The 18,713-nt window shown below is 39.0% G+C and overlaps 1 protein-coding gene across 1 annotated transcript; it reads right to left on the bottom strand.

Annotated features, from left to right (window-relative positions):
• Positions 1 to 1,073: 1,073 nt before the first annotated feature.
• Positions 1,074 to 17,674, bottom strand: wnt10a (wingless-type MMTV integration site family, member 10a; the record flags this gene model as incomplete). The annotated part of the gene is made up of 4 exons (XM_079821142.1): positions 1,074 to 1,783; positions 11,945 to 12,318; positions 16,404 to 16,666; positions 17,451 to 17,674. The coding sequence occupies 4 exons, from the start codon at positions 17,672 to 17,674 to the stop codon at positions 1,316 to 1,318; spliced, it is 1,329 nt and encodes a 442-aa protein (XP_079677268.1). The 3' UTR covers positions 1,074 to 1,315.
• Positions 17,675 to 18,713: the final 1,039 nt, after the last annotated feature.

Here is an 18,713-nt window from a genome sequence, read left to right on the forward strand (position 1 = left end):
AGACCTCCATTCATATTCAGAACACAAATTAAGATATTTTTGTTGAAAGCTGGTGGCTGAGAAAGGCTTCAGATAGGCCTCCATTGGCATTCTGTACACTTATACTCCCAAGACCGATAAAAGGCACTTAAAATGTCGTTACAAAGTCCATCTCACCACAGTGACTCTACAATAATCTTACGATGCGACGACAATAGTTTTTGTGCACAAAAAAAATCAAAATAACACCTTTTTCCAACTTGTTACTGCCTTCCGTGTGTGCCTCCACGACGCAGGCGCGAGAATATGACGCAGATCCGGCGTTCGGACAGATGACCCAGAAGCGATTTGTTAACAATCATAGGAAGACGCGCGTGTCTAAGCTGTTGGATTCTACATTGATCGTGCTTTAGGTCTCGGCGTAGTGCTCAAAATGGGGTTAAAGTGTGCATTTCATGGATTCCTGAACGCCGGATCTGCGTCATATTCTCGCGCATGCATCGTGGAGGCACACACGGAAGGCAGTAACAAGTTGGAAAAAGGTGTTATTTTGATTTTTTTTGCGCACAAAAACTATTGTCGTCGCATCGTAAGATTATTGTAGAGTCACTGTGGTGAGATGGACTTTGTAACGACATTTTAAGTGCCTTTTATCGGCCTTGGGAGTATAAGTGTACAGAATGCCAATGGAGGCCCATCTGAAGCCTTTCTCAGCCACCAGCTTTCAACAAAAATATCTTCATTTGTGTTCCGAATATGAACGGAGGTCTTACGGGTCTCGAACGACATGAGGGTGAGTAATTAATGACAGAATTTTCATTTTTGGGGGAACTAACGCTTTAAAATGGTTAAGACCATCACAAAATATTTTGTGTCTTGGCCCTTTTTTTTGCTGCTCAGGAGAGTGTGTGTATATATGAGTATATATATATATATATGTATGTTTCTCTTCTTTAAGTACCGGAATCCCATGCAGCTGCTTGGTGCTATATATTACAGGACTACGAGCCATTGATTTCTTTGAAAACCCAAATAATACGAACACAACGCCGTGTCGATGAGTGCTCTGTTGGCAATATACTCCACAATATATTCATATTCTTAATTTATTTAAATTAAAAATACTTTCTGAAATTAAATGCAGTGCAAGTCCAAAATCAGTCTGAAATCCATGCAGTGTGCAAACATGTGCACACTTCTCTAGCACTCAATTCATCTCAGTCCGCTTTTGTGCTTTCCATTCGAATCATGGAAATGGCAGTCCATTGCAAAAGGGAGGGATTTCTTAGTCTTTCCCTATGTCTGTTTTTGTACATTTAGTAGATGGTTGCTCATTTCATTTGCAGACGCTGACCCACTCTGTTATCCTGCACTCCTCACACACCACGTAACAGCACCAGTGGAACTTGCAATTGCAGCGTTCGCTGCGAGTCTGCTGTAAGATGTTGTGCCCCCGTCCGCAGCACAGGCTCTCACAGTTGTCCATGCCCTGGCTGGTTTTGTTACAGATCCGGCCCTGCGTCCCAGCAGAGTCCGAGCCGAGGTCCCTCTCGCAGAAATCCGGAGACTTCTCAAAGTAGACCAGGTCATTCACGTTGGCTCTACGTCGGTGTGTGGGGTGGGCGTGTTCCACCTGACCCGTGTTTCTGTTGTGGGCTTTGATTAGCGTGGCGATGTTGAAGCGTTCCTTCAGCAGCGAGCCCACCGTTCTGAACTCTGGAGTCACCTGCCAACAGGTCTTGAGCTGACAGCTTCCTGATGTACCGTGGCATTTGCATTTCCTCCTCATGTGGTCCACCACAACCTGCACACAAGCAAAACAGAAGAGGAAGCGTTAATATCTGGAAACCGCAGCACATCTGGCAATCTAGACCTTGCAATGCTATGACTAAAGCTACAAAATTAGTGAAAATGCGATGAATCATTGATTTGTGATGACTGTAAAATTATACAAACGATATATTAATAGATGCGTCAATGACGTGTGTGTAAGTAAACATTTTTTAAATGAATTTCAAATCATGAATTGAGAAATCAACTTTCCCTTGAGCTTTTTATATATAAAATGATATCATAATATAAGAATATCCTGAAAGTTTAAGAGCTGAAAACGTCCTTATTAGTCAAAGAAAAGCTTCTATTGACAGCTGGCTCAGCAAACGAACGACCTGAGAATGTGCGTCCCCGTGATGTCAGAGTGCAGTGAAACGCTGCCTTAACCGAAGAAGACGAACGCCTAATTCCCACCCATTCGTGCCTGGCATGTTAGATAAATAACAGGCCTACGTGGAGCTCAAACTTCCAAGCAATAAAGCTTATGGCATGTTTCAAACATTGCATTTGTTCGTTTCATTTCACCATATCAATTTGTAAACAAGAGACTGGATTTGCAGACAGGATGAGGTAAAAAACAATGCTGTGGCTTCTGGATCTGACAGGAATGATGCAACAATTATGGGAGTATTTTTCTTTATATGTGATAGTATTGCATTTTTACGTTTTATATCTACTGATTATGTAAGTTTCTAACTAAACATAACTTCCACGATGTCACAGGCTTTGTATTTTCAGGTGTTTTTCGGTTCATTGTCCTGCAATTCGTGATCAGACTTGATTGGCCAGGGCTTCTTAAATAGTGAAATAGACGTGCGCGCACGCGTGTGTGTGTTATGCACGGTTTGCGGTTATATCCACCGATCAGGCCGGCCAAGTAATAAAAAATAACATTCCAATTAATTGCGGGTGGATGAGACATAAATCATTGTGTTTGTTTGATAAAGACATTTTGCGAGCCCTGTGGGCGAATCATTCCGGTTGCCGTTTCTCCACATTGGAAGTTTTTAAAACAATTCCTCACGTGTAATGACTGGGGAGCCGAAGCTCATTATAATATGCAAAACTGTTATCCAATCATAGCCGTGGGCGTTTACTTCCAAATCTTTAATGCGGCACGCCCATAAAAACCGAGCGTTTCAAGAGCTAAATAACGTATTACTTATTCATTATGATGTTTTTGAATGTAAAAACCATGATAACGTCATAAGTTGACCTCAGACAACAGTATAAAAATATTAAAAAGCCAGTTCATGACCCATGAACATTTGATAATAGATCACAATATTTCTAAGAAATAATAATAAAGGATTATGCAAAAAAATATACTTAATAAGCTTTTACACTTATTATAAACTTTTATTTATAATAAGTTTTTATAAAAAAAAAAAATTAAAAACATGCTCATTATAGAAGAGGTGTATTCAAGTCGTACAATATTTATGAGTTGTATTTTGAATAAATTAATAAATCCACACACAAAAGAAAATATATATATAGTGATGTTATTAACATATTTATTCAGTCTAGCTTTACTAATGAACATTTCTGTGAGGTTATGACATGACATGTCAGAGACTGGTTGGAGATGAGGATGCCCTATACTCACAAGTTCAGACCTCCCATTCTCTTAACAATGCACTCGTCTGTCATCCCCGGCTATAAACTTTTAGATCCAATTACCAAGAGGAAGAGGGGCCACCCTCACTACTGACAGATGCCCCAGCATCCACCCATATCAACAACACAAGCACAAACATTAAGGCTTAGCAATCCCACATTTCACACTGTCTCAGGCTTCCTAGCGCTCAGAGCGGGACAAAACACAGTTTGAACATCTTTAGAGATAAGTCAAGTTTTGTCTGTCAAAACTCAAGGGATTAGGTTTCACTGTACAATATGAAGCTGTGCTATTTCATGTCAGTCAGCCATGGTTTGTGTTTTTTCTTTTTCTGTCTTCCCTCTCATCATGATCCAGAACATATACAGGTATATATACACTTATATATATTTTCCAGTTTTTGAAATGACTCAAAACAACTTTTCATTCCTCCAAGGGCCGCGGTCTGCTAAAACCGAGTGTTCTGACCATCGGCAGACAACTGTTGTCATTCACCTCAAGTCGCAGGTCCCTTTCAGCAGTTGTCAAAAGCAGACATCTTCCATCCATGAAGATTGTGAATTCTCCAGGCTATGCGGTTTGCATGCCGGTGGTTTCTATTTCCAGCTCTTAGCCACCATAGGTGCACATGCAAATAGACCAGGTCTGTTTTATATGAATGGGTACAAACAGTAGAGAGACAGATGAAACATATATCACACCCTTATTGAGGCCAACGATAACAACCATCAATCACAATAATACGCCCACAATGGCAAATCAGGTACTACAAAACCGTTTTCGCTCAACATAGACAAACATTCCAGGCTGATCTCCCTCCGTTTGAGGTTTACATCTCAATGGTACTCAAATTAAACCGTAGTGATGGGAAAACAAGGATTAACCCTTTCCAGCACCAGCATTTTCATTATCGTTTCGAGAGACTGCAGCCTTCCAAAAGGAAGCCAAATCAGTCCCCTGAGGGCCGGTGCAATGTTGGTACAGACAAATAAGGATATTCAAATCCTTTCGCTTTGAGTGCCGAGGACCTGGCGGAAATTTCAATGTCTCACCTCCAGCAGTTTAGTAAGTGGACCTGCCTGCTCTTGCCACGTGCGACCCATGGTGAGTGAGCTACAGGGAAGGGATGGAAGATCGCAGAGTCTGATTGCTCTTCTTTTCTCTCGGCCTAAACTATGCACCTAAGGGCAGGAGTAGCGTGGGTGCGCGGCAGTGGAGGAAGCGAGGAAGAGACAGGAAGTACTCTTGGAAGCTGCCGCCCTGCTTAAGTGACAACAGGATAATCTATCGGGTGTGTGGACAGTCGGAGCGTCTAACTGAAGCCTGGCATGCCGTCTATCCTGAGGAGCTAAAGATGAAGCGTAGCTCATTCCTCTGCTCTGTCTGCCATGGACCGATTAACATCCTTAAAGCGAAGCCTATCAAGCATCTGCGTTGCCCTGCTGGTACAGAATGAGACTTGTGAAACAATGGGATTTTTCTGCAAATCTTTTAATTCAGTGTATCCGACAATTTATATAGGGATATAGCACTTTATAATCCAAAGAACATACATTTATAATGCAACCTCATTCAATCACGGGATGTTCTGGAAATCTAAAGAGTGTCAGCACCTAACAAACCTAAAGGCATATTTAAACCTTGAAAAAAAGCTAATCTTTCGGTCTGACATGTATTTGGCAAGAGCAGATGTGCAGTGGAAGAAGGGTTGCAGTTATTCATCAGTATTTGATGTGTACAGCAACATGTGCCGCTCCAAAAGCTACAGTAACACAGCAGAAGCCACTATAAATGTATCTGCAAGCAAAACATATTAGGGCCTATAAATTTGCACATTTTCTTTTCCGACATGCAGTGGATGTGGATGTTTTGAAGGGTGTGCTGTAATTTCATTGGAGCAGAGCAAATTGAGAGCCACATCTGGGCCACTTTAATTGAAGAAAAAGTGAGACAGGCTCGCCCATAAAATGGCACCAGACTGAGATCAAGTAAAACACATTGGTAGCACATTTGGACCACAGGCAGTATACAGCAAAACAGTTGTAAATGTACAACCCCTTAAGTCAGATGCTTTTCCCTTCACACAAAATCCCAATAATTTGGGATCAATCAATCAAATATTGATACTAATACAACTGAAGAATACTATTAAAAACAACTCAAACAGCATGTGCAACACATTTAGTTTTCTGGATGTGCCATATTTCTGAGTGGGACTGTTTTGTCCATCCGGATTTCATTGGGGTGATATTACGCTGATATATATAGGCTATGATATTATTGGTTATTATTCTCTGCCATGCAGCCTTTTAAGAAATCATATAAGAAAATCATAAGAAATCATATATCGAGTGAAGAAAGTTATTCGATTTTGATGAAAGAAAAATGTATGCTTTTTAAATTAAACCAGTTTGTCTTTTACAATTTTTCATTATAGATTTTCCATATTGAAACATTTACTCAAAATTTCCACCCATTCCCCACCCCCCAAAATCTTTTTCCAACATAATGCATTTAATAGAGGGACAAACGCCCCATGTCTTATTGTGCTATTAGTGCAAAATATGTTTTAAGTAGCTAATTAATATCACGTTTCTCAAATCATCTAATACAGGCTATATTTATACATTTGGAATTCCTACAAAGTTGATATGAGGGAATCATTGCCATTTATTCTTGTTGAAAACGATCCTGTTATAGTCAGTTTGAGCACACTTCTTCTTGGCCTTTCTGTACAATATTAGTGTGCTCATTTTATGAAACAAAGTGTTATTTCTGCATTTAAATAAATACACATCTAAATAAATATGTTTAATCAATTAATTGCAGTAATATAATTGATGCAACTGTCTATAGAAAGGCATTACTGCATTTCCACTGTAGTACTGAATTACTGTATGGCAACATGGCTGTCTTCCTTTCTAATAAAGAGTTTCCACATGGCATTGTTCATAATCCTTCAATTTACTGTAAAACTATTCCAGATAAAGTTGATCTGTGAACAAAAGCATCCATGTAACGTACCAACAATTCAGATATCCAGATGTAGAAGAAATGTAATAGCACAGTTTGAAGAGCACTGCAAAAAGCACCCCATGTATGGGTGAGCACGGGAAAGGCTGTTGTATTGTGGCTTAAAAAACTGCATTACTAATTTCTTTAATAGCAATGCAATTTCTTGCCAATTAAATGTTGCTATTAAATCGTAAATTGGGTCAATTTTCATTTCATGATGTCTTTAACACTACACAACAGCAACATTAATGTCTAAAATATTTGTATGTCAGTCCAAGAAGCATCATCACAGACAGAGGTGACTATTTGTGGAACACTTTCCTGTTCAGGGCCTTGTAGTCACAGTAAGACACTGTTAGGTATAAGCTGGAGAGTCCACTTAAGATCTAGGACAAAATGATGACAGGGTGCCTGACAACATGATCCTCCATCTAATGGCTCTTGATGAATTGCTGAATGAGAATTGCTCGGTTCCTTTGATGTTTCAGAGGAGGCGTTCCACCAAAACCTCAATGTCCAGACACACATCTTCATTAAAGTCTCGGATAGATGCGTGACCAGACTGTGATGTATTTCGTCAATTTAACATGTTTACATTTAAATCACGTGTGGTGTATATAGCAAAGAAATGTAGAGGAAATGTCACTAATACTTTTAGGTCAAAACATTGTTCTTATAAACTGTGTTTCTGTACCGACTCCTGCCCTTTGCTTGCTTTGCTCTAAAAGTAGAAACATTGCCTGGCTTTCCAACCAGTCTTCATTGAGTGGAAGGAGCTCCAATGAAAACATCCAAAAAATTATTTACAACCCTACAAGACGTTGCCATGTAATCGGCAACTACTGCAAACATAAAAACATGCCCTGTTCTTTTTGCCCCGCCGGTCTACATGATGTTGCCAGAAGCAGTGAATGGCAAATACTAAAACAATACAATTAAATTGATTCTCTTCATGCAGTTTCCTTTTTCTCTCTCTGTGTTGCGCTGGCCAGTGACAGACTGTTTAAAAGTTGTATTTGGGGAAGGAAGGGCGAATGTCTTTCTACTTCCCCACTGTGTTTGATGTCTAAAATCTTTTGCTAGCTTTAAACATCTGTTTCCAAATAGCCAGCAGCCACTAATTAGAGCTTTTAACAAGACTGAACGTCGTGAGAACCAGAGGGTGGGCATGAGGCGACATGTACATCCCAGTAAAGTCACTACATTCCTCAACAAGCGACTACCTTTTCCTTGGGAGGGAGGTGGGGAGGTGAGGGAATATTGGGTCGCAAACCTTGCAAATAAAAAAACTCTGTGATACAGAGCATGTCCCCATCTACCCCTATGTCACATCACCTATCTGCCAAAATTATGGGTCCCAATTGCCAAAGACAATGGGCTAAGTAGAAAAACAAACATAAATAATGGATTTTGAGATCACATCTTTTATCAAGAAAATTTGTTTAAAGTTGGAAGATGAAGGATTTTTGATTTTTCATTATCATCTTGCTGACATTGACACTGAAAACCTGCCAACAGTAACATATTTCGGTAGCAGTAAAGTTTCTTGTCTTTTTTTTCTGACAATCAGGTTCAGATGCCAAATAGGCTTACTGACAGAAGCAGAGGAAATATTCCTAAACAATGGCGTCTCTCTGTACATCACACCCTCGCTGGCAGCTTGATCAAACACCACGCCTCCTAATTGAGCTTCTCAGACAGAAATCCTGAACTTCCAGCATCCTTTATAGATCATCCAATGTAAATAACAATTAATCAGTTTAGAAACTGATAACAATAAAGAACCTTTGAAGTGTCATCTCTTAAGTCCGCAAATGGGTGGCTTTTGCCAATGAAGTCTACAATGATCATGATAATTACAATAATAAATCATGAAACTGTGACAGAATTCATCAATAACAAAGACTCGAGAAATGTACCAAATTTACAGTCTCAGAACAATGTGTCAAAGTGTATAGAGCAAGGCACAAAATTGAGAATTATCACAAGTACTTCTTTATTGGCATTTATGGTTCCATGATGAACCTTTAACATTCATGGAACCTTTCCACTGCACAAAGGGTTCAAAGGTTCTTTAGATGTCTTTAGTTTTTTAGATTCTTTAGAAGCGTTCTTCACGCTAAGACAAAAATGGTTCTTTTGAGAACTGTTCACTGAAAGGTTCTTTGGGGAAGCTAAAATGGTTCTTCTATATGGCATCGCTGAGAAACCCAGAGTTTGGAACCTTTATTTTTAAGAGTGTATCTGTTACTTTATTTGGGACTGACCAAGTATGTTTTGTCTGAATAATCAAGGGAACCAAAAACTGATGGAACGATATAGAGACAAATTGGAGAAGAGGAAGCAGCAAACAATGAACAATCTGCAACTCTGTCTGTGTGAACCTGCCAGTGATGGCCCATCAGAGCTTATCATGGTCATATACACTTCAGTTCTGTACCGTCCTGATAAAGAGTGACAACAGATTTATCCATGATGATATCTTACCTTCCACCTCTAGAACACACAGCTGATGTTTGTTGAAATACCAAAATACGTTGTACAATATTAGTTACAAGCAATAGTGAAGCTCTTAAAATAGTGGTAGTGGTAGGAGTAATGATACATGATAAAAGTTAGGGTTAGTAATTTGTAACTCAATCAGTAGAGCACTAGCAATTCCAAGCTCATGGGTTCGTTTCACATGCCATTAACTGATAAAAATTAAAAAATCTGGTAAAAAATCTTGAATGCAATGTAAGTTGCTATGGATTAAAGTGTCTGATGAATTTAATGTAGCCTCAGAAATGAGAGAAGAGGAAGTTTATAGGGGCTACACCAAGGCAGTCCCCCGAGAACTAAATTTTCCCCTAGGGCTATTTTTCTGGTTGCATTCGCACCGCCAGTAGGAACTCTGAAGTGACGCAATTTAAGTGTGGCATTCAACAACATCAACAACTGGAGGATGAAGGACGCCATGATCAGAGCAAGAGTAATATGACAATAGGGCATCACAACAACCATGCAATATTTAATTCAACAACTTGTATCAAACATTTTGAGGATCAATTATCTTTCAGTTTCAAATAACACATTTTAGCCAGCCAAAGCCATGTACTTGACTCACATGTGCACGCACAAGGCAAATCTGAAGTTTAACAGTGACCAAGCTATTTTGCAAAATGGAGTAACTCATGTGATTTGAATTTATAATATTTAGAGGTATTTACAAAAGAATATATGAGTTATGCATAACCGGATGTTATGGGAAAAAACATTTACAGCAAGCATAAGCAAACTGTTCAAGCACCTGAAACGCTACATGAAAATATGCATTTATGAGCTTCTTTCAGGAATTTCAATTACATTTTTTGAGCATATGTGCACTTTTTCCACAGGCACTGTTGTACTGATAACCCTCTGAAAACATGTAGCCCATAAATTTTTTCAAATGCTTATTAACTCTTTAGAGAGTTTAAGAGTAGATACAATTTTCAGTAATTTATGACACAACGCTTCCCCGTCATTGACAGCATTTTCCGGCAATCCATGTTTTCACTGTTATATGCTAGGGGGTGCTATTATGCATCTTCTAAAATAGTAAAGAATTTCTGGATCAAAACATAGGTGAAGAAGAAGCAGAAACAAGCGATAGAATAAATGCTTATGCACATGTAAAATAAAGTGATAATCAAACATTAAACAGCATTTAAATCAAAATTGCCTAACATTACCAATTTAAATTTTGACCCAGAAAGAGGTATGGTACTGTGCAAGCTTTGGGGTGTTAATGGACTTGATCTACTTCATGTTTTGATCGTCTTTATGAATCCGATCCGGATGTAGTCTTTTACAAAAACTATATTTTCTCAGCTTTTTTGTTCAAAATGTTGCTTTTTTTATGAAACTTTCAATGAAACCCACATTCAAGTGTTGATAAAAAAAGAATGCATGAAGCTACAATATCTTTTCTTTTTTTGACATATTGCATGTTCAGATATTCATACAACAAAATTCAGGGGGCAATGAAAATTGTGTCATTAAATGGTATATATATTTCACTGTCATCATATAACTAGGTTAGGATACCCTTTCCAGCTCTATTAAACAATTTAGGAGTCTAACATGGGCAAAAACTGCTTGAGTGATCATAAACATGGATATACATACAGTCCAGTTTAAGTTTGAACACATCTTACTACATTTGAGGAAATTGTATCTATATCTACGCTTTTTCTTAAATGACTGATTTGTAGACAAATATTTGATTTTCTTTACAGAATAAAAATAAAAATGAATAAAAAGTATTTGAGATGGATGATTTGGACCAGAGAGTGAAGGGAAAGTGTCCAGAGAACATCATTCAAGATGAAAAGGCATCTCGGGATGCTCCTCATGAAGTTGGTTGGGAAAATATACAGTTTGTGAAGCTGTCATCAAAGCAACATTTAAGATGTTTTTATTACGTTTAACATTTTAGTCACTGCATAATTCAATTTGTGTTATTACATATTTCTGATGACTTTGTGTTCTATACTACAAGCTGCATGAAATAAAGGTTTATGGAGTAAAATAAGGGACATTTTTACTATAGTGGCGCCATTTGTTTTCCTTATGAAGCACAAGAAACAAGTAATGACTCAGCAAAGGTCATTAAGACCCATAATTTCTTCACCTCTTCCATGTCCTGTTATTCCTCCCAGTGCTTTTAAGTGAACTGCTCTACAGTGCCACTAATCTACCTCTTATTATCTAATTAGTCCAACACAGGCAAAGAGACAACACCTCGATCCCTTACATCACACATTGCCACCAGGAGGGACTCACTGATCAAAGGCAACACCAGGGAAGGCATATTTTGATAAAGCTTAAATGCCTTTTAAACATTCCCAAATCCAAAGATAACACGTTTCAGAGAAGCACATGTTTGCTTTTGCTCGAGTGGAGTTATTGCTCATTTAAGTGTTTTGCTGTTGGTAGGTGGTTTGGGGGGTGGACACTGTTGCGTGGAGATCGGAAAAGATTCATGAGTGCACCTAATTGAGCATGGACGGGGCACCAGCTCGTACGTTTACGCACAGGCAGGAGCCCAGGCAAAAAGTTCAACAAACCCTATCTCAATGCCAGCTTTTTTGAAAGACCAACGATCACACAAGGCAGGGAACGCACAAACAAAAATGTTACGCTTGGCAAAACTGACAGGGGTGAAGCTTTCAAGAGCACAGCTGCAACATGAGCGTCCCTTCATGTTTAACTGCCGCTCGGAGAAAATCTGTTGCTTCTAGGTACATCAAAAGGAGGAACTCAACCGCTATTGTCTCCTTTAGTACATGCGACACGGTTATAGTATCTCAGTAGAAAAGAAGCGCTCATCTTTGAACACAGCATTTTAACGCACCTTAAAAGGGGGCGTAAGTCGATCCCCTTTGCACTCTCTGGAAATGCAATCCAACACTGCTGATTCATTGAGGTTTAGTGTCACACATCACACACAGCCAACATAACGCCGTCTCTCACCTGCCTGCCAACTCTGTTGTTATGAAGTCTCATCCTGGAGTGAATGTCTCTGTACATCTCACGGGAGTCCAGGAACTCCTTGGAGAAGCGTTCCCCGAACTCCACGTTGGGGCTGCAGCCACCCCATTCCCAGGAGTCCTGCGGGCCGAGAGCATCGGCGGGAAAGTGTTCCATCACGCCGTGCACCATTCCTTTACCCCGGTTGATGGCCTCAAGCTGCAGCCGGTTGAGTTTGATCCTGAAGGCCTCCTCGTCCCCTCTGCGTTTCTCATCGCAGCCGCAGGCCTTCAGTTTGCCCATGGCACAGGCGTTGGACACGGCGTGCACCACACCGGCCGCAGCAATAGCGTATGCAAATGCACTTTCTCTGAAACCTGCCAAAGAGACAATACAAGGGATTATTCAGTCAAGCCTGGCTGAAATGTTGTCCATCGCCCACTTGGCCCCCGGATATTCTCTGTGCTTTGGGGAGGAGATTGCTATCATATTCGGTAGGAGAAACCGCAAGAGCCCTGATGTTTGACAGCAGTACCAGTATTCCTCCACACAACAAGCAACAGAAAGACCTCACAGGACAAAGCACAACAAATCTAGTGAACGCTGTGCAGTGCTTAAGTATCCAAAGCATGCACACGCAGGAACAATGGAGAAGGTGCGGAGGGCTCTGGTTAGTGTGGCTAAGCACAGACATGCTCATCTGCACACAGGCTCTGCGCTTAGCTCAAAAACGTGGCTACAATTAACCTGGCTACCGTTAGCAGCCGTTTGATCTGCACTAATCACATGCCGCTCATCTGGATTTCAGCTCTCATCCACAACGCTCTTTATTGGAACTGAAGTGCGGCAGACTTTAAGGCTTTCCGACAAGATTTAAGAAATTCCTCAGCAAATGCGTTCGAACACATGAGAGCCACATGTAGCAGTAGCACATTATGTTGTTGTCCTTGTGTAAGAATATTTAATGACATGAATATTTTCTCTGCAGGGTTTCCAGAGTAAAGAAGATGTCTCACCAGAGGTGCCTGCGTGTGCTATGGGCTTGTTGAACGCTAATGGTTTCAAACAATAATAAACGGAGGTCTCATAAAAGCAGACTCTCCTGAATCACTTTCAGGGACAGATGGGGAATTAAAGAAGGCCATGCACAGAAACATGAAAGAGCCCACTAAAGGCTAAATAGTTTATAGTTCCTTCTGCCTGCTAAAATCAAAGGGCACTTCTTCAGAATGAAAAAGACTCTCTTAAGTATACTACACATATAAAATTCCTGTTTTTACAGTATCAAAGAAAAAAAAACATCAGTCTGGAAGAATATACATGAAATGAAAATATAAAAAGTGAAAGTCTATAAAATTGTATTTTTTTTTTTTCATTTAAATAATTAAAAAAGGAAAAACAGAAATGTCCAAGTTCGAACAAATTTTAAACTGGCCATGACCCCATGTCTACCACACTTAAAAAGCGTGCTTAATACGGACCGGGGCTTGTCTTATTAGGCCTGTGAATGCAGCCTCGCCTCACCTCCATGTCCTGTTTTGTCCATCTTTTTTGCGATTACAAATGATTAATGAGCCTTTAAGACTTAAATCAGGTGTGAAACAGTCAGTGTCAGGAATTCGCTGTGTTTTCCAAAAATGCTTGCTGATGGCAGAGCTGCCCTTGGGGCTCGGAGCAAAGATCTGAGATAGCTGAATGATGTTCAATTGATCATTTCAAAACACACAGGAACTCACACCTATTAACCCACCCACCCACAGTGACATACACACTCACGCAGAGCAGACCTGCATGCTGAAATACACACACACAAACACGACACCAGCCGGTGCTGCTTTTTTTTTTCGTGCAATCCTCTCATGATTCTATGGGGGGCAAACGGCACTTAGGCACAGCCTGAAGACACGGACATGGAAATGCTGTTTTAGATTTCCTTCCAAGCCAATGAAAGACCTGGAACAAATCAATCTAACAAATAATTTAAAGTGAGAGGCACGCCCGGCTGCGCTGATGGTGGAGGAAGTGGGAAAATGAATTAAAGATTGAAGGAAACTGTCACTTTGGGTTACAGAAACTAACTAAACAGGTTTATGCTTTTGCCACTGAGGGTTGGGAAAATGCTGAAAGCAAATTCTCAGCACTTGCACTGGCACAGGGTAAAAGCATTAGCTGGTCAGGGAAGCCCCTTTGCAGAATATTTACATTCACTTTTTAAGTGATATATGCCTATGACTAGTGTTGTAGTCAAGACCACCTAAACCGAGACCAAGACAAGACCAAGACTTTGAAGGGTCGAGACCAAGTCAAGACCAAGACCAAGACAGGCCGAGACCGAGTCAAGACCAAGACCAAGACAGGCCGAGACCGAGTCAAGACCAAGACCAGTGCAAATCCCCACATTGCATGACACACTTCTGATAAAATGTGGAATATGCATACGATTGGCACTTCTCTCGTGTGTGTGGGTGTGTAAGAGAGAAGTTTTGATAAAATAATCAACAGGCATTGCTGATATGTGGGAATTTATCTTTTTAGCAAATAAATGCGAATAAACACTTAAGAGCTGAAATGAACTTAACCATTTATTCAGAACTCCTTTTCAATGGTTTGCCATCCACCTAACACGATGCAGGCATTTTGGCCAAAAAAATTACAAAAATTGTAATTGGGAGAACCTCAAACATTGATGACATTATATGCCAGACCTGAATGAACTGCCGTGGCAAAACACTTCTAACAAGCTTGCCACCAAGGACAAAACATAAAGCTGTAGTTAATGAGAAAAATTAAATAAAATCTGATCAATGGGAAAAGTGGGTAAAACTTTACAATACGGGTGCACTAGTATGCATTAATTCATCCTTAATTAATGCACAGATAATCATGAGTTAATGTATTACTAATGGTGAACTAACCCATTTATTAATGATCACTGCATCAGCAACTAATGAAGATTCTACATGATTAATAGATTAAGTCATCATTAAATTGTTATCAGTTAAATATATCATAATGTATTAATTCCTTAATAACATATTATACTAACTAATCATTTAAATTAATTACCACAACGGGTCAAAGCCACGCATTTCAACTTCCAGTTGTCTGCTTTAATTAATCATTAGCTAATGATTTACAAATGTGTCATTATGTTATGACTTGTTGAGGCACATGACTATTAACTAATTGATTAAGTAATATTTACTTGTGGTTATGGGTTTTGAATTAATTTTGAATTAGTTAATAGTCATGTGCCCCAACAAGTAAAGTCATAACACAATGATACCTTTGTAAATCATTAGCTAATGATTCATTAAAGCAGACAACTGGAAGTTGAAATGCATGGCTTTGACCCATTGAGGTAATTAACACGTTGCTTTACATTATTAGTTCATATAATGTTATTAAGGAATTAATACATTGACACATTTAACTAATAACAATTTAATGATTACTTAATATATTAATCATGCTGAATCTTCATTAGTTGCTGATGCAGTAATCATTAATAAATGGGTTAGTTCACCATTAGTAATACATTAACTCATGATTATCTGTGCATTAGTTAAGTGTGAATTAATGCATATTAGTGCAAATGTCGATAGAAGTTTGACGTGGTCCCAGCCGTCTCAGTAAGCGTCGCGTTGCAGAACTTACACACTGCTGTATGTTTTCTTTTGGATGCATTTTTGCAGATGAACTCTTTGTGGTTTAGGTAGCCAAATTGTATAACAGAAGATTTGGCTGACATCTCTCCAACAGCCACGGTGACGGCACAGCTTGCTCTCCTGTCTCAAGCATTCACGTGTGGAGTGTGTGTGATGCGATGTGGGGGTTGGCGGCGCGGCGCGGCGCGGCGCAGCGCAGGGAGGGGAGGGGAGTAAAAACTAAAAGTATTTAAAATTAGACACGAGTCAAGCTTTTGGTCTGAAGTTTTTTGTCTAATCATCACAGTAATGATGTTAACAAATAATTTCGTGATATGCTCTCAGTTGTGGTCTTGACCGGTCTTGAAATTAAATCCCGAGTCCTCTGAGTCCGAGACCGAGACGAGACCGAGTAAAAATATGGTCGATTCCGAGACGAGACCAAGACCTTTAAAAAGTGGTCTCGAGACCGGTCTCGAGACCAAGACCGATCTCGAGTACTACAACACTACCTATGACTGATAGAGCTTTCTTACTATCTTTCTTACTATCTTACTTTCTTGCAATACACAATCTTTGATTTATTTAACAATATGGGTCAGTTTCTAGCTTACCAAACCAGTTTAGATGCAATTACGTAATTAAGTACGAATACCAACATTAATTTGAAATTTTGCTTTTTATTGTAGCCAATACTTCTATACTTAGGCCCCAAGAAAGGCACAGACCAAACCAGAATTTCCAGAAAACTTCTCCCGAAATGTTCACAAATTGAAAAAGTCACTATTCCAGCATAGGTTCATTTTGTTGCTTACCCCTGCTGAAGACAACACTCTCATAGGGGATCTTGTTCCTGGTCTCCAGACTTGAGCAGTTCCAGCGGTGTCCTCTAAACTGATGCTGGCACTCATGGATGGCGATCTGAATGCCCTGTATGGCAGAGGCCGTCACATCTGGATGTCTCATACACACGTCCAGCTGTTTCTTCGTCAGGCCGGGCAGAGTCAAACACACCGTATTGGCATTGAGAATGGGGTCAAAAGGGATCTTTAGTCCCAGGATTTCATTTGAGTCTGCCCTAGAAGAGAGAACGAAACCAAAAGTATAAAAGTATCCAAATACATACACACAAAAAGATACTTTAAAGTGGCAATAAATGACAACTACTCTGTTTATGAGTTTGTTTTGCATTGTGTAAGTGTTTATACAAAAATCCCATGGGTCATAAAAAACTGCTGTGTCACACATTAGAGTGACATGGAACCACCGTGGAGCCCAATGCTCATGACTAATACAAAATACACATGTGCCGGAAATAGACACTATATATATACATGCAAAAAATATGGCATCAAAGGGGGTTGATGATTTGAGATAATTACAAATGAGTTTACTTATCAGACGCAATAACAGTACATTAAAGAAAAGTTTTGTGGGACTATGTCTAGGCAACTACAAACTTAACTTAGTGTAAAAACGAACTACTGTAATGCAAATTAACATTGCAATATAGTACTATGAAAGGTAAATGCAAAATAAAATAACTAGTGTATAATCTACTGTATAGCTGATATTAAATTAAACTGATTAAGACATGATTTATTAGCAAAATATTAAAACCTGTCAATCAAAACTGAATCAAATAGCTCACCTCAGCACTATATGAGAATTCCAAGTAGCCTACTTTATAAAAGAGTACAAATAAAAGTTATTTTCTCACAGATGTTAGAAACCAAACAAAAAACGGATGTGTAGCCTAAAACTTTAAAAAATATCTTGTTGGTTTGAAAGTTTTAGGATGCACGTACGAACAAAAATAAAATCGTTTCCATTTTACTCGAAACAACAAAGAAAGTCCTTACCTTTGAACTAAAAGCGACGCCAATGCCAAAGAACAGAAGAGTCGAAATAAAAAGTAATCCATGCTGCTGCTCTTCTGCAAAACTCTCTCACAACAACTCTTCTGCTTGAGGAGAAGACCCGTCCAATACGCGCACAGCGCTCCAGCGATCCGCTTCAGATCGTCCAAATCTGACGAACAATAAAATGATGCTGGAGAGTGCCAAGCGATGTCGTGATACCTCATTCATGAAATCACTTTACAACTTTTCTGCTGGTGCTTTCTGTTTAAAGAATGAATGAATGAACATGTGAGCCGACGCTGTGAGGATCCGCTGAGATATCATCTGACACAAGACACTCATGTATACATCAGTACTTCAGACTGAGCTATCTACTGTCTTCAGGACTTCTGATGTTTGCCTTATCTTGATGGCACTCAGACTACTCCACTTAACTCTCTGCCAGCCCACCTCTACGTCAGCACACACACTCACACACACACACAGCACACTGCCGTAGAGGACAAGTGCCTCATTAGACAAATCCAGATTGAACCGATAAACTGGGAAGTTTGGACCCATTGAGATGTGAGGGATTGGTCGGGGACAGATAGAGAATGATAACGAGGTACTTTCTTGCTATGAATATGTTTATTATCTTTATTAAATTGGAGGATTTAATGTATGACAGACAAAGAAGAGCCAGGCAGAGATAAACATTTCTATACTGAAATGTCTAATATGGATAAAAATATGAATAAAAAAAAACGTTGTCCTTATTCATTTGAATAATTTAAATGAGATATATGACAGACACAAAGACAGAAAAAGAAGATTTAAGCAGGGATACATATTTCAGACAAGCAAATGCCTACTGAAATGGTCTATATTTGAAAAAACAAAAAACAAAGTTGTCTTTATTCAATTGAAGGATTTAATGTATGACAGACAAAGACTGAAAAAGAAGAGTCAGGCAGGGATAATGTCAGTCAAGCATATTCTGAAATGGTCTGTATTAGAATATGGATAAAAAAGAATGTTGTCCTTATTCAATTGAAGGATTTTGTGATTCAAAATCCTTTACATGAAGGTTTTTCTTTAGCAGGGGTTTTGTATGTTTTGATATACAGTATATATATATATATATATATATATATATATATATATATATATATATATATATATATATATATATATATATATATATATATATATATATATATAGTTAAATAAAAAAATAGCATTTCATATTTTGTAAGACCTTTTCTAAATTCAGACTTCTGT

The sequence above is a fragment of the Gobio gobio genome (genome assembly GCF_949357685.1).
Source record: "Gobio gobio genome assembly, chromosome: 7".
Lineage (NCBI taxonomy): Eukaryota > Metazoa > Chordata > Actinopteri > Cypriniformes > Gobionidae > Gobio > Gobio gobio.